General features: G+C 28.7%; 1 protein-coding gene across 12 annotated transcripts in view; it reads left to right on the top strand.

The window, feature by feature from the left end:
* Window positions 1-14549, top strand: part of LOC132942305 (F-actin-monooxygenase MICAL3) — a 42772-nt gene that overhangs the window by 14781 nt on the left and 13442 nt on the right. For 7 of the 12 annotated variants that reach the window (XR_009664272.1, XR_009664274.1, XR_009664273.1 and 4 more), the window contains exons 2-6: window positions 6397-7147; window positions 9417-9563; window positions 10142-10240; window positions 12574-12666; window positions 12812-12883. Coding sequence is in view for 9 of the 12 variants with exons in the window: in XM_061010595.1 (XP_060866578.1) it covers window positions 6425-7147; window positions 9417-9563; window positions 10142-10240; window positions 12574-12666; window positions 12812-12883 (1134 nt within the window). In the remaining 3 variants the exon portion in view is untranslated. The remainder of the gene's footprint in view (window positions 1-6396; window positions 7148-9416; window positions 9564-10141; window positions 10241-12573; window positions 12667-12811; window positions 12884-14549) is intronic. The other 5 variants (XM_061010596.1, XM_061010604.1, XM_061010598.1 and 2 more) reach the window with 5 other exon arrangements.

Below are 14549 nucleotides of genomic sequence, written 5' to 3'. Positions count from 1 at the left end.
TGTGTATTTTATAGGTTTCGTTCCTTCAGTTAGTTCGGAATTATGTATTAAAATTATCATTTTTAAATGTTATTTAGAAGTCGCACTATTTTTGTTGAATATAAAAATAAATAAAATATGTTAGTATACTTAAGTAAAAAAGTATTTCTATACGTTTATAGTAACGTAATTACTAACTATTGAATCAGAAAGCATAAAAATTAATCTCTATTTATGCGTATGCACACATTCACGTGTGCATCGTATCAGCTTCTTTCGTCGTTCATTTGAATGTACACATATAAAAGTACAAGAATGTTGTCGGCAGTGCCAAAACGAAAATATCTTTGGTAGAGAATTACATAAAGAAAATGTTCCATGTCTCAGATTCTTGGCCTGTATGTTCATGCATAAAACGCCTAGTACAATTATTATTGTACGCAAGTAGGTATAGGTTCCGGGCTAATAAAATAATATTGTATTAAGCAATTTTCATGTTAATCAGGTGATATCATACCGTTTGAATCTACTCAATATTGTTGTCTACTGTTCGTGTAAAATATTAAAGAAAAAATTGTGCTGGAAAGACTTGAGTTGTTAATTATTAAATTAATAATTTTAAAATAAAAAGTAATATGTTTAATTACCAGTATATTGTGTCTTATAACTTTTTTCTATTGTTAACAAGATGACGGTGGTGGAAATATTTCTCACGAGGCTAAATTGCTCTGTAGGTTAGTGAACTTGATACATTGGTGCTTGTTATTTTGACTCCGTGTACTATATTAAATTCTATTTTTTTCTAAGGATTTGGTTTTATACTATTATTTCCAGTCATAGATTCAATCGTCACAGATAATGTGATCTCATTGTGTACGTTAGCATCCTGTTGATTATGTAGATAGAATATAAATCCTGTATTTTCAAATCGAAATTCGCATATGTTTTATTTTGAAATATGGTATCTTAGTATTGATTAATTGGTTGCTCATAGTACAGTTTAAAAAAATATTAAATTGTCAAATTGTTTTAGTATGTAACAAATAAAAATAGCTTTCTACAGTACTTAATAATTATTGTATAGTTTTAGTTTTAAATTTTTAAATATATCACAACACTATATTATGTTCGAGTGTGTTGTATGAATATAATAAAGCTAGTTTTTAAACCAGATCTTCCAACACCAATCATATTTGCCTTTCTTCAGCAGCCAGGATTAGATAAACTAATATAATTACCGTTATTAATATTATTTTATAAATTCTAAGCATGAACCAAAAAAAATATGTATTTTATACCCTAAAAATGTAATAATACTATTGGTACATAAAAAAAAAATGGCATTGATGCAGAGGGTTATCTTTAATGAAAAGAGCTAAATTATCAAATATTAATTTTAAAAAAAATTGTATTTTTTTATTTTTATTTCTCACACAATTAATTAATTTGTGTTTACCCTATTAAGTATTTGATAAGTCCATTAATGCTTGTACATATACTTTGTCTTTAATTCAACTTTTTTTATTTTACTGATATCATGTATTTTAGCCTGGGAAACTGTTGAATAGGTAATAGGTATACAGTAAAAGTGTAAAACTTCCATATAACGAACTTCCAATATTTTCTGTTTAAGATAACGTAACACGGGAATTTATTGTCTCCGTCTTAGAATTAGTGTAACATACCAAATGTACGCTCAGCAGGCCACGTTTAGCTTCGTTATTTTAAAAATTAGAGTGAATTGACTTATTATGAAACTTGATGGTAAGAACATCTGTGTTTGTATAAGGGCTATTTACAATAGTTCGGTTTTTAAGTGAATTAATTTATGCTATATTATATACGCAAAACTTGCTAAAAAATTACCATAAAAAAACCACATACAAACACAGATAATGTTCTTAAATCATCGCAAGTTTCATCTTTCATAAAAAGTCGATTCACTCTTATTGTTAAACTAACGAAATCAAACGTAATCTGCTGAACGTAAATTTATGTTACAAGTTACGCATTTGTAAGACGGAGACAACAAATGCCAGTGTTACGTCCTCTTAACGAAATATTTTTGAAAACTAAACCAAATTTATTTAATTCTATTTAACGAATGTCTCTACGATACTGTTTTTTTTTTGCTCACGAGACATCGTAAAACGGAAGTTTCACTGTAGTTATTTAAAATAACTTAATAAAAACATTTTAAATTACAATAATAAACAAGTTTTATAGTATCACTAAGCTGAAAATAATTTTTGTATTGTACCTAACTGTATTGTTTAATACAGTTATAGTGATATTAATATTTTTAATGGTAGGTACATATTTTATTTTAATTAAAGTGAAATTGAATGTATTTTTATATACCCATACGAGTAAACAATAGTCAATTTGCATGATGTGTGGTTGTAAATGTTTTATACTTTTATAGTATCATTGATCCAGTTCTATAACTATCTATAGAAAAGTCAATGTCTTCTACTTTTAGTTACGCCCATGGATTATTATACCTAAAACTAAATGACTTCAACTTTTGAATATTTTATTATATACCTACAAGTGATTATAATAATTATATATTATATGCTTCAAATGTTTTTTGGTTGATCATTTTTGATAAAAAATAAATACTGTGTATAATGAATCCACACTGTAGATTGTATTTAATAATTATATTAATAATATTATATTGCTTAATTTTTATAGTATCAATTTCTCATACTAATTTTATTTAACTTTTTTAATAAATATGCTTGCAGGTTATAGATATCTTGAGTATAAGGCATTTTACTTACTTCGGTGCAAAATATTAGATGTTTTGTTAAACAATTTCAAAATGAGTTTATATAATTTATCACGTTAATTAAAAGATTTTGAACGTACTTCGAAAATAATCGTGCTTATACTTGTATTTTTTCAAACATTTTCGATAGTTGGCTGTCGGTAGCTTTTCATTACGCTTAAAGTTAATACTATTATCATAAAACTATTGAACTCTTCAAAGCATCCTAAGACTAGATTTCCGATCTTTAATCTCGATAACTTAATTATTTTCCATGCTAGCGAAGTGACAATATTAAATTTTGTTATATAGTTTTACCAGATTCTATAATACTTGCCATTCCATTCCATTTCTAATTATTGTTACATTCGTGTTATTTTAATAATAAAGCTTCCACATGTCTAGAAACTGGCAATGGACCATGTGATGCATGTGGATTATTCTGTCAGGGGTCATTGAACTTTTATGAAGTGTCCTTAATCCTTCAACAGTGTGATGGATACAATTTATTGATCATATATAAATAACATATAAATAATACTGGCATGGTAGAATTATGACAGTCTAAAATTGTTATTTTGTATTAACTTATAAACATACAAATTCTTGTTAAAAATAACTCTACCCATAATGGACCCCATTAGATTAAAAATAGTTTTGAACTACCTGTAATTTAAATAATAATTGTAATATTATTATTATTTTTAATAACTTAAATTTGCTGTAATATTTATAAATTTATAAATTTAAAATATGTTAGTTAGGTTATACGCGTGTTAATTTAAACTTAAACGTCTTTGTACTCAAAAACTACAAATTCTTGTACCAATATATCTTCAATAATTTACATAATTATATAATGTATTATGTGTTCATTTAATTTTAAATTATTTATATATTGAATATTATTACATGGTAGATACTTATTGGTACAATTTGTTAGCTAAATAGATAATTAAATTAAATGTGTTAAGAAGTAGTCCAAACCTATAGAGTTTGCGCTCGTGAAATATTCGTACAATAGTTTTATATAAAAAAAATGTGATCTATAAGACTATAAATACTGTAACCATTACTAATTCGTTACGGCCAATTAGGTATATTATTTTTCTCAAACTAATACTGATAACGGCTTATTATTATTTTTTTTTTTAAATAATTAATTGAATCAAATATTTACGTTAAATATTGAGTAAGTGACTACTTCGAAAAATTTCAAAAAATCTAATAATCGATGTTAGCTTGATAACAAGGTAGGTATTAACGGGGTATTCTGCATATATGCATGTAATGTCGACAAAAGTCCGCCTTGCCGTTGTGACGCCGTCCGACCGTGCCTTCGGGCTAGGTCGCTAAGAGACTTTCAATCGGACGGACTCCACACTTCTCGGAGGTTGACCGTAGAAACTATCAGCTCGTTTCTCTGTTTCCGCAGCTGTTCTCGGGCGCCGTGAGATTCAATAGGTACGATTCGGCAGATGACCCTGTGTCTTCCGTCCTAAAGGGGCACTAGGGACAAACTACGGCTAGGGCAGTCAGGAGAAGTTGGTTCACGAATATTCGGGACCGACGATTACTAGTTCGACGTTGCTTACGGTTAGTAAGTTTACACTAGTATACGGGAAGTGGTGAAACCCGTGGAATTTCAGGACTTTATCCACCCCGAATAACTGATGACCAACAATTAGCCGGTCTGTGAACTAAAATAATAGCGGAGCTCGCTACCCTTAGCGGAGGGACCAAGTCTCGGGCTGACCCTGCACTGACGTCAACTCATAATAAAATCCTAGTCAGTACCACGGGAAGCGAAGTGCCCATCGCAGTTAGGCTGGGCTTGCCTGGCTAACCTGCGGTGCCCGCCGAAGTTGAGGTGCTTCTTATCTCTAACATGGTGACTATGGGACCGGCGCTATGATGGTGGAGAAATAAATACCGCAGTACCTCGTGAGGGAACGGAAACCTAACTCTGAGATAACTGCAGTCCCGATCAGAAAAATTTACGAATCTTCGGATTTGGTGCTCGTCCTTAGATGAAGCGCGGCCGAATGGATGCCAGGTCAAACCGTTAACCTCTGCGGCTGCGGCTCTTGAGCGCCCATGTAGCCGCAAGGTATCAAACCCCCCCGGGCATCTTCGTATAGGCATGCATGGCAACATAATATGTCATTGGTAGATACTTGATATAATTATTAATTAGTAGGAAAAACCTTATTTAAGTATGAAATTGTTTTATTTTAACCGTATAGTATTAAACATTTAACGCGGCAACTAATTAGGTACCTACAAATTTGATTTAATTTGAATAAATTGGCTATACGCTTATAATATAGCAATATAGCATGACATATAAAGGTGCGTAGCAGTGTAGTCTACACTCTACAATAATATTATTATTATTTGTAGGTTCATAAAAATTATTTTCATAATTGAAATTTACGAATGTATAGTGTATTAATTTATTAATCCTTTTTTGTATAGAATTTAGATAGGTATATATAGACATAAATTAAATGTAAAATTCAACTATAAATTATGTTATTTGTTGTTTGACTTTTATGATAGCTTCTAGTTAGAATACAAAATACAGTGTAACTCACCACTCCCACAAAATAACTTTTCATTGTGTACGTGTATTTTATGTTATAAAATAATAGGTACCTAAATAATATCCCTGAAGCAGTACCTTGTATATAATTTTTATTATTTCACTTACCTACTTACAATTGAAAAATCGTAAAAAATATATTATAACTATTGCTGTTCGGCGTTATTTTACGTAATATAGGTGAGAATTGTATGATATTATGTATTGTCTTAAAACCTTAGTATATTGTTACAACGTGCATTTGTTTAAACCACGGTAGAGACTATAATGTACCATGGTTTAAATATAGAACGAAGAGTTTTTAAATGATTCTGGTCGACACTTTCTTTAAAATTAGACACTAACCTTCCTTCATCTTACGAGTGGTTTAGCCAGTTTTTCAACTTGTCTATATACAGCCGAAGTGATGACTTAAATGCATTATATTGTTCTATATGGTTACACAGATAACGATAAAAACCAGTTTCCCCTATACTAGGGTTCTGTTAGTCGTAAACCCTATAAGAATAATCTTATACTACTATACTATTTCAAATATGTCACTTTTATGTCAACGACTTTTAGCTGTTAATGGATAAAATTATACGATTTGCATTATGGTTTGGAATAATATTAATAATAAGTATTATTATCGCTTATAGGTTTTCATTTATACTTATTGTACCTATATGTGTGTATACCTACTGTACAAAATGTACAATAAATCACAATTTCAATTTAATCAAATCAGAACTAGTTATATAGTATATTATATACCTAAAAAAACTAAATTATTTACCAACCCATAAATAATGGGATTAATGGTTATAGCTTTCATTAGGGTAGTTTAAACTATATAAAATAAGAAATAAAATATTATAATAATCTCAATGTAGGTAGGTCCCTATTATGGTTGTTTTTTTTATTTCCCTATAATATTATGTATTACGATGTTTTTTTATTGAAACAATAACAACATAGTAGGTAATGGTTGTTTAGTTAATTATAAATTTTTTTATATATAACTGTCATTTGAATTGTTATTATATTTTTTCAGAAAAACGTCAGTTCCGTCACCGTTGCATATGGCGGGCGTCAATAACGTAAGTACATATGATAATGCACCAGAAAATTCCAATAACACAGTTGAGCAAACTAACAAGACTGATGATTCTGACGACAAAGATGATTCGTTGCAGAACGTCATCGACAATGAACTGTCCAAACGTTTTAACGAGAGTGAAACTCCTGCCAATCGTGTTAAATACAGTGTAGACATAATGCTAACTGCAGAATCAATTCATAGTGACAGTGTTAGACAGTCCAATGACGTAGAATACGTAGACCTCAAGTCCTTAAAATCGAACGAATACCAAGTCCAAAAAGACACGAGCGAGCTTTTTCTGTTGACAGAAAAACAACATACAGAAGAGTCTAGTGACACTGGTCTCGGATCTGAAATCGTTTTAATACCGGAACAAGTTATTAATAATGATGGTCCATTATCTGATACTATGAGTAGTGGATTCGAAGAAGACGGTATAACGAGGGAGCTTGTGGACCAGGATCCTTCACGTGCAGAATTAGAAGAACCTCGTATTTTTTCTAGACCCTTACCGGTTGACGAGGCAGATAATGTAACTGAATTAGTATTTGATACTTGGACCACGGTTGATGAGATTGTGGGATCAGAAATTAAAAAAACTGAATTAAACGGTTATGAAGAAAAGTCGGCCATTGACATCAGTACTGCTAGCCTTAACCAAGAGTGTTTTGATATTAATACACCAGCCATAACTAACAGTGTTGTGAGTTTTTGTTTGATTAATATTTAATACTTATAGCGTTATAATATATAGTTTTGATTACTATATACATACTTTTTAACTACATTTTAATTTACTGTTTTATTTTTATTTTAACATTATCAAAATATATTGCTATACTTTTGTGTAGGTACCTAATGTAAAAATAGGCTATAAAATAAAATGATTTCGTTCGATTCATAATTCATTAGTGTGTGACGACTGGCGTGTAATCAACCACAATTCCTACTTATGAAATGCTCTGTACGTAGGGCTATGTATAATGGTGTTACATTATTAAACAGTATTTTGTGTATCCATACAAAATCCCAAATACATTTTAGTAATCTATATTTTTGAAAATTATTTAGTTAAAAATATCTTTTTTTTTAAATTATTGATATTTAGAGTGTGTTTATTTGTAGTTACATTTAAAATCAATTTTAATCCAAACATTACGTAGTTTTATTTTAAATTAATTAATTTTATGTAGTCCATCTATATCCTTTTGAGTTTCAAAGGGTATGGTATGTATTATTTTGAAACTTTAAGTGATGGGTATATTTTGATCCTATCTAATATTAGTCCAAACATGAGTTTGTTTATGCACATCGAATACCTGAAACCTTACCAACCTACCGTGAAAAATTGTTCATGATACCGGAAATATGGTCTTGCCAAATATTGTTTGAATTTACTATGTTTTCATACTCATTTCCCAGCTCTTTGTTAGCCGCTTCTAATCAAAATTGTTTTTTGTTTTTATAAAATTACATTTGTTATTTGTATGTAATATATATGAGTATAAAACCCTGACCCCAACTCAAAAACCTAGCTGAAGCTAAAACATTTGTTCTCCGGGATTCTACTATATCTTAGTACCAACATTGTATATTTTAATAGTGCCTATGTAGATAAAGATTATATTTGTGATAATTAAAATAATGATTTTATCGATCTATAAATTTTAATTACATTTTTTATGACTTGAAAAATTTGGCTCGTTGCTAGTGATCTAAGTCGTTGATGATGAAAACACCTGTAAGTTGTGTCCCTGTCTTGAAAAATTGCATTCAGTAGAATATATTTTGGTTGCTAGCATTAATATTACAGTGAGTTTTATCTTTAATCAAACTTAAAGGTAAGAACATTTTTTGTGTTTGTTCTGTTTTTATATTTTTAAAATTTTTTAGGGAGTTTTGAGTATGCATTATTTAAAAATGCTCATAACTCGCTCAATATTTAAAATATCGTAAAAAACTGACCGCCAAACACAGAAAACTTTCTATTCTTTATGTTTGATAGGAGAATATAATAATAATATTTATAATATTAAATAAAAATATAACCCTAGCTTTTGTCTGGTATTTGGACTTTTATGGTTACATAATATAAATATATTTATAGGTACAATATCATGATTTCTTTATAAATTTTGAATTTATACAATATACATATTTAAGTATATAAGGTATTAGGTAATAACTAATAATTAATAAGGTATACATATATGTTGGTTAGGTTAATTTGTTAACTATAAAGACGTATAACTCGTATTATTAATATTTCTTAAATTAAACTGTAAGCAAATAAATATAAAAATAAATAAATTATATGTATCATAGTTTAAAAATTAAAATACAGTTGCAATAATTTTTTGTAAAATATATTTTATGAGCTGAGCTGTGGATGAAATTATCTATGTTCGTAGACATTTTTAGGATGTTACTCAGCTTGGATTATTATCAGATTTGTATTGGTCTTCGTTAATTTTTTTTTTAAATTTAATGTAACATAATGTATGGATGTCAAATTATGGTAAAGGTATTGTTATTTTATTTAACAATGATTACCTATTAACTCGAGTATAATTAGAAAGCTATAATATATTTAAATATTTATGTAAACTAATTTACTTAGATAGATACTAAGATAGATACCACAAAATACACGATATATTAGTATGACTTGAAAATAATAAAAAAAAAAACACACTAGTCGATTGTATATCATACAGACATATGTAAACACTAAGTGGGGATTTGACTAAAAACAGACGACATGATGTATTTGAAGTCCACACATTGCTGTCGGGTTGCCGTCACGGTGTTCTTCCCCTATTGTCCATTATACCATTGTACCGGGGGCAACAATTGACTAGACATTATATTATCTTCTTGTAGTAGAAAATGTATGGCTGTCTTCAATTTATTTTTGTTCTTAAAACTCACAGGAAGTAATAGTTATTTAATGTTTGATTGTGTTTTGGCAGACCGAGGTAGTTTCGGAAACGACGACTGAACGCAGAACAGTAAAGAAAAAGTCGTCTGCAGCCGGTGGTGAGGCGTCTACCACGGTTGTCAAGACCAAAAAGACCAAGAAGTCGAAAAAATCTGACGAAAAAGAAAATATATCTGTTGTAAGTTTTTACGAAAATTCTAAGTTTATCCGCTATATATTTATTTTATCTCCTTAAAAATGTATACTGAGTAGTAAGTATAATATTAATAACATTTCCTTGCTGTGAAACAACAATTATTGTTCTTACTTCTACAAGGTAAAAAAAACATAACCTATTTTTTTGAGCTCACATATATTGTTTTAAAGTTTGTTTGTATTGCATTTAATTAACGATGTGTGAATCACATTTTAGTTCAGAGTTTGTTTTTGGTATTAATTTGAAGCTTTTTATTTTTATTCATCGAGCGTAATTAATGCTATCCTTAGTTTTTAAATTGTTGATTTTTGTTAGACAAATTAATTTTACATATCAATGTTAATGTTTGTGATTTTTCAAAACAAAAAGTCGTATAATTCTAACTTGTAAATATCTTTTATAATTACTAATTAATCAAATAGCAATTTTTCTATTACTTACGCTTTCCAATAGAATATGTTATCCTGCAAAAATGCTCTATATACTATTTCCTACGTCATATCTGCTTTTATATAGATTTAACAGTGTTAAGTTTTGCCTATTATGTGTGGCTTTTGTAGAATTTAAATGGCCATTTGACAAATGAAATGAGAAATGGTCAATACGACGACTATATTGTCGAGGAAGATGACTTATCTAACGTATGCGTTCGAGACCTCGTAAGTATTGGAAATTATCGTTTTACTAAAATTAGTATTTAAAATTTAAATATTATATTATGGTGGTTTCTTGAGTTAAGCCTCCAAGTCCGTAGATATTTGTTTCTCAATTAGTAATTGTAACAGTACAATGAGATTATATTTTCGTTTACAATAGTCCATTTGGGTGCAAGCATTTACATTGTCCAAGAATTAATTGGATGTTGACCTTGGATTTCTCATATATTTTCTTTTGTATCTATAGTATTCTGTCGTGAAATTAGTTTTGAAGTAGTTAGTATCAGATAGGTAGGTGTACATCGGTATCAAAGATTCTTGAGTAACGTTTCATTAGAAAATACCGTTTGCGTAATACAAGAGAAACATTTTCATTTTATATGTAAAATATAATATGATGTACAAGTAGATACATGCTAACATATTAACTGAAAAAACAAAATAATTCCTTATTAATTTATTTTAAAATATTACTTGGTTTAGAAAATGTCATAATACATTACAATGTAGTTAATACTTAAATACCTACTATCTACAGATTACAAGGATATTATGGTATTGATATAATGATATTATGCTTGGAAGGATATTATGCTATTTTTATTTAAAAAATTATTATTTTTACAGCTTTAAGATTTAATATTATTTGTTATTAAAATCTAAAATATCTTTTAAAAAATGTGGAAATCGGGTAGAATATTTGTAAAATGTATTTTTCTTAGGTAAATATTGAATCTTTCGTGATTTGACGACTTGTTCATTTTGCTTTTGAATTATTCATTTGGCTGGATAAACTAATTGGCTCTATGTTTCAAATTATATCCACCTTCACATTAGTTTGACTTCATTTTTTCTAATAATATCTGTGCATCTTAAGTCATTACCTCATATGGTTCGTTCTACTTCTGAGCAAGATTCCTATATTGAGAATGCACTGTGTTGTGTCATCAACACGTTTAGAATAGTAACGAATGAGTTATAAAATATTAGTAATCTTATTTTGCAATTGTAATAAATGAAATGAGTCAGTCTAAATTTCTTCGTTACTAATAATATACATTTTTGTCATCATATTTATTTTTACATGAATCACGTATTAGCGATTTATTTAAAATTATTTTAAATAGAACATAATTAACAGTATTTTATTATTTTTCAAATTATAATACAATAATGAAATAATGTAATTTTGTAATATACAATTTTGCTTCTTAAACATTCAATTAGATATATTTAAAGTAAATTCTTTATTTTTTATTTGTATGCCTTCCATAAAATTAATAAAATTACACAAGTGTAGGGTACTATTTATAATATCGCTTGTAATAATGCTTAGCTATCATATACGTCATCAAAGTGTATGACACATGTTTATTTTCATTTAAAAAAATGTTACTACATTGTTTGTTTGGCTCGATTTTATTTGAAAAATTAAAAAAAAAAATAACACTAGAAATATTGAATTGGGTTTGTATATAAATTATTTGTGGTGGTTCATTAAATTTCCCATGCTTTATTTTTATAAAAACAAACGTTAACATGTGTTTTTTAGAAGGAGAAAAAGTATATGTTGTCTTAAGCATTCTCTGATGATTTTATCCAACCGGAAGTTTGAAATGGAAAATTAAATATATAAATAACACATTGACTGCACCTTCGCCTGAATTCAATAATCGAGATCACCCCCGCTAACTATAGTTTGTTTACACTTCATACTGGCGTACTCCTCCCAAAAAACAAAAAAACTTCAGTGCAATTAAATATTATTAAAATTGATATCGTCCAGAAGCATGCTTGTTGTAAGGTTATCTATTTCTCTTAAAATATAAATTATATGAATAAAAAATAATTGGCCTATAGTATTTTTCATTAGCTGAGATAAATGTGTGAAGTAAACAATGGTTTTATTTAAGGAAAACAATGTTTAAACCGTATAAACGTTCTAAAATACCTGTTTATTTTATTTTAATTAAAATTTAATTTCCCATGTATATTTGACGCTAATGTATTTAAACAATGAGCGACATGGTAAAATTAAGCTTTGTTATAGCTTTATTTTTTATTTAATTTTTTTTATAGAAAACAGTCTAGAGAAAGTTATTAGGTACTTTATAATACTGATGATATAATATAAAGTTTAGTTTCTAAAACAAGTGGTTTAATAATATATTTTATAAAGGTCTACCTATAACTGGGTACTTACTAAAAATCAATTGAATTAATTAATAATTCAGAGTTCGCTTGTTGTGTTAAAAACTATGCATTTTAGTTTTGTTTGAACCTTCAATTGTTTGCTTTGTTATGTTTTTTTTTTATTTTTGTGTGTGCTTTGGTAGAAAAAATCCTACTGCGATGAAGCTAATCGAAAGTCTTCCTCCGTTATTATACCAGAAGAGCCTGTACCTGCTTCTGTTCCCATAGATGAATTGGTGAGTAAAATGTTGTGTTATATTCTCCCTGTTCCCATCCTCGAAACAAATCGATGAGTTGCTTTTCGTGTATGTACGTGCTTTTATGTTTGTTGCATCTATGTAATTTGTGTATGCGTGTTTATTTGCTATTTGTTTTGTAAAGAAGCGAAATTTTGTTGGTGCCATCGAGAAACAACCATCCGGATGTGAAAACGGAATGATAAACGGTTGTTCGGTAAGTTATAGGTTCTTTAAACTGTTAAACATTTATAACTATTATTATTATTAATGTTATACACTTACTATGCTTTAGTATATTTTTGTCATCTTGTTTTAATAATCACTAATCAGTGAGGTCAAGGAATATTATTTTAAAATACCTTTAAATATTGCATGTAATAGATATTAGTTACTAATATGAGGCAGAAAGGTATTATATACTTAATAGATCGAGTGTTAATATTAACGTATTTTCTTCGTAAGCATTTGATTTTAAGAGTAAAAATAATAACAATCAAAATATCAAATATTGGTTTTTGAGGAATTAATCACAAATAGGTATGTACAAAGTGAGTACCTACTGAAAACATATAATATTATATGATTCAGAGTTGCTCAGCCGTATTCTTATTAGTTATTACTCAGACGGTCAGACCATTAACGGAAAGATCGTGGACATATAATATTATGTATATTGTATATCTATAATTATAAATTATTGTAATAGGTATTCAATTTCTAATTTAAATTGTTATCTATACACCCAGCTAATGAACCCCGATGACTCTGAAAAATACTGGCTATCTTGTTGTATGCGCTCTACCTGCGATTACGGGACACTTGTTATAACGTTATATGCGCTCTACTATGCAATTTATATCTTTATTATCGTGGTAATAAAGATTAGAACTCTCTTTTCCTGCATCATATAATTTTTGATCGTATATTTAGTCGTTGATTCTCTAGAAAACGGAGCAAGAAACTGTGGAAGACGGCTTGATGGGCCATGGAGGCTTGTGTGATAATAACGAAGGAAGGTATTTTGTTGTCCAAAAAAAGGGACAAAACGACTTTGCACGAAATTATACAAAGAGAGGTTATTGTTGGGTCTTCAATACATTCCGATAGCTGGTCAGGATATAATGGACTCTCGGAACACGGGTACAATCACTACATATCGAAAATTTCGTAGATCCAATATCAAAGTCAGGCACATACCCAAAAAATTGAAAGTTTATGGTGGCTTCTGAGGCTAAAAATTATGAAAAATATGTGTGGTACAATTCCAGGTTTGCTTCATTGCTCCAGATCTTCATTAAAACCACTTAAACATCATTCCACTTATTATGAGAATATATTGTCTAAAATCTTAATATAATAAATTGTAGAGTGGCAAAACACGGTAAAGCGCATACTCCAGTCGCAATGTTGCCTGTGATTTCGTCATTGTATGATTTAAAATTGGATTTTATAGGAGGCGGAATGTAATTTTTATGTTATTTTATTAATTATTATGAAATATTTTCTCTCGTAATTTTTATAAACCATCAATTTTGTTATGAAATGTTTCTATAGCCCTGTTAATGTTATAACTTATAAGTTTAAACTGTTTGCTGAGCTGAGTTATATAACCGGCTTATATTCTTTTCAATATAAATGTATGACTATTAATTGACGTTTTGTTTGTATGCGTTTAGTGTCAATCTTTTGAAGTTTAGTTCAGCTGTATTTGTCAAACAGTTAATGTTTTTTAGAAGTTTAATCGCGAGCTGGAATAATAACAAAATTGTACATACTAAAACACAGCAATGATCAAAAACGAATAACTGTAGGTACATGAAAATTTCACTGAATGTTTATATATTCATTTTCTATACACCATAAAATTTTGAAAATATTTT

This window comes from Metopolophium dirhodum, chromosome 4 (genome assembly GCF_019925205.1).
Source record: "Metopolophium dirhodum isolate CAU chromosome 4, ASM1992520v1, whole genome shotgun sequence".
Classification (NCBI taxonomy): domain Eukaryota; kingdom Metazoa; phylum Arthropoda; class Insecta; order Hemiptera; family Aphididae; genus Metopolophium; species Metopolophium dirhodum.
Note: the sequence above shows the minus strand (reverse complement) of the source record. Positions and strands in the feature narration are given on the sequence as shown.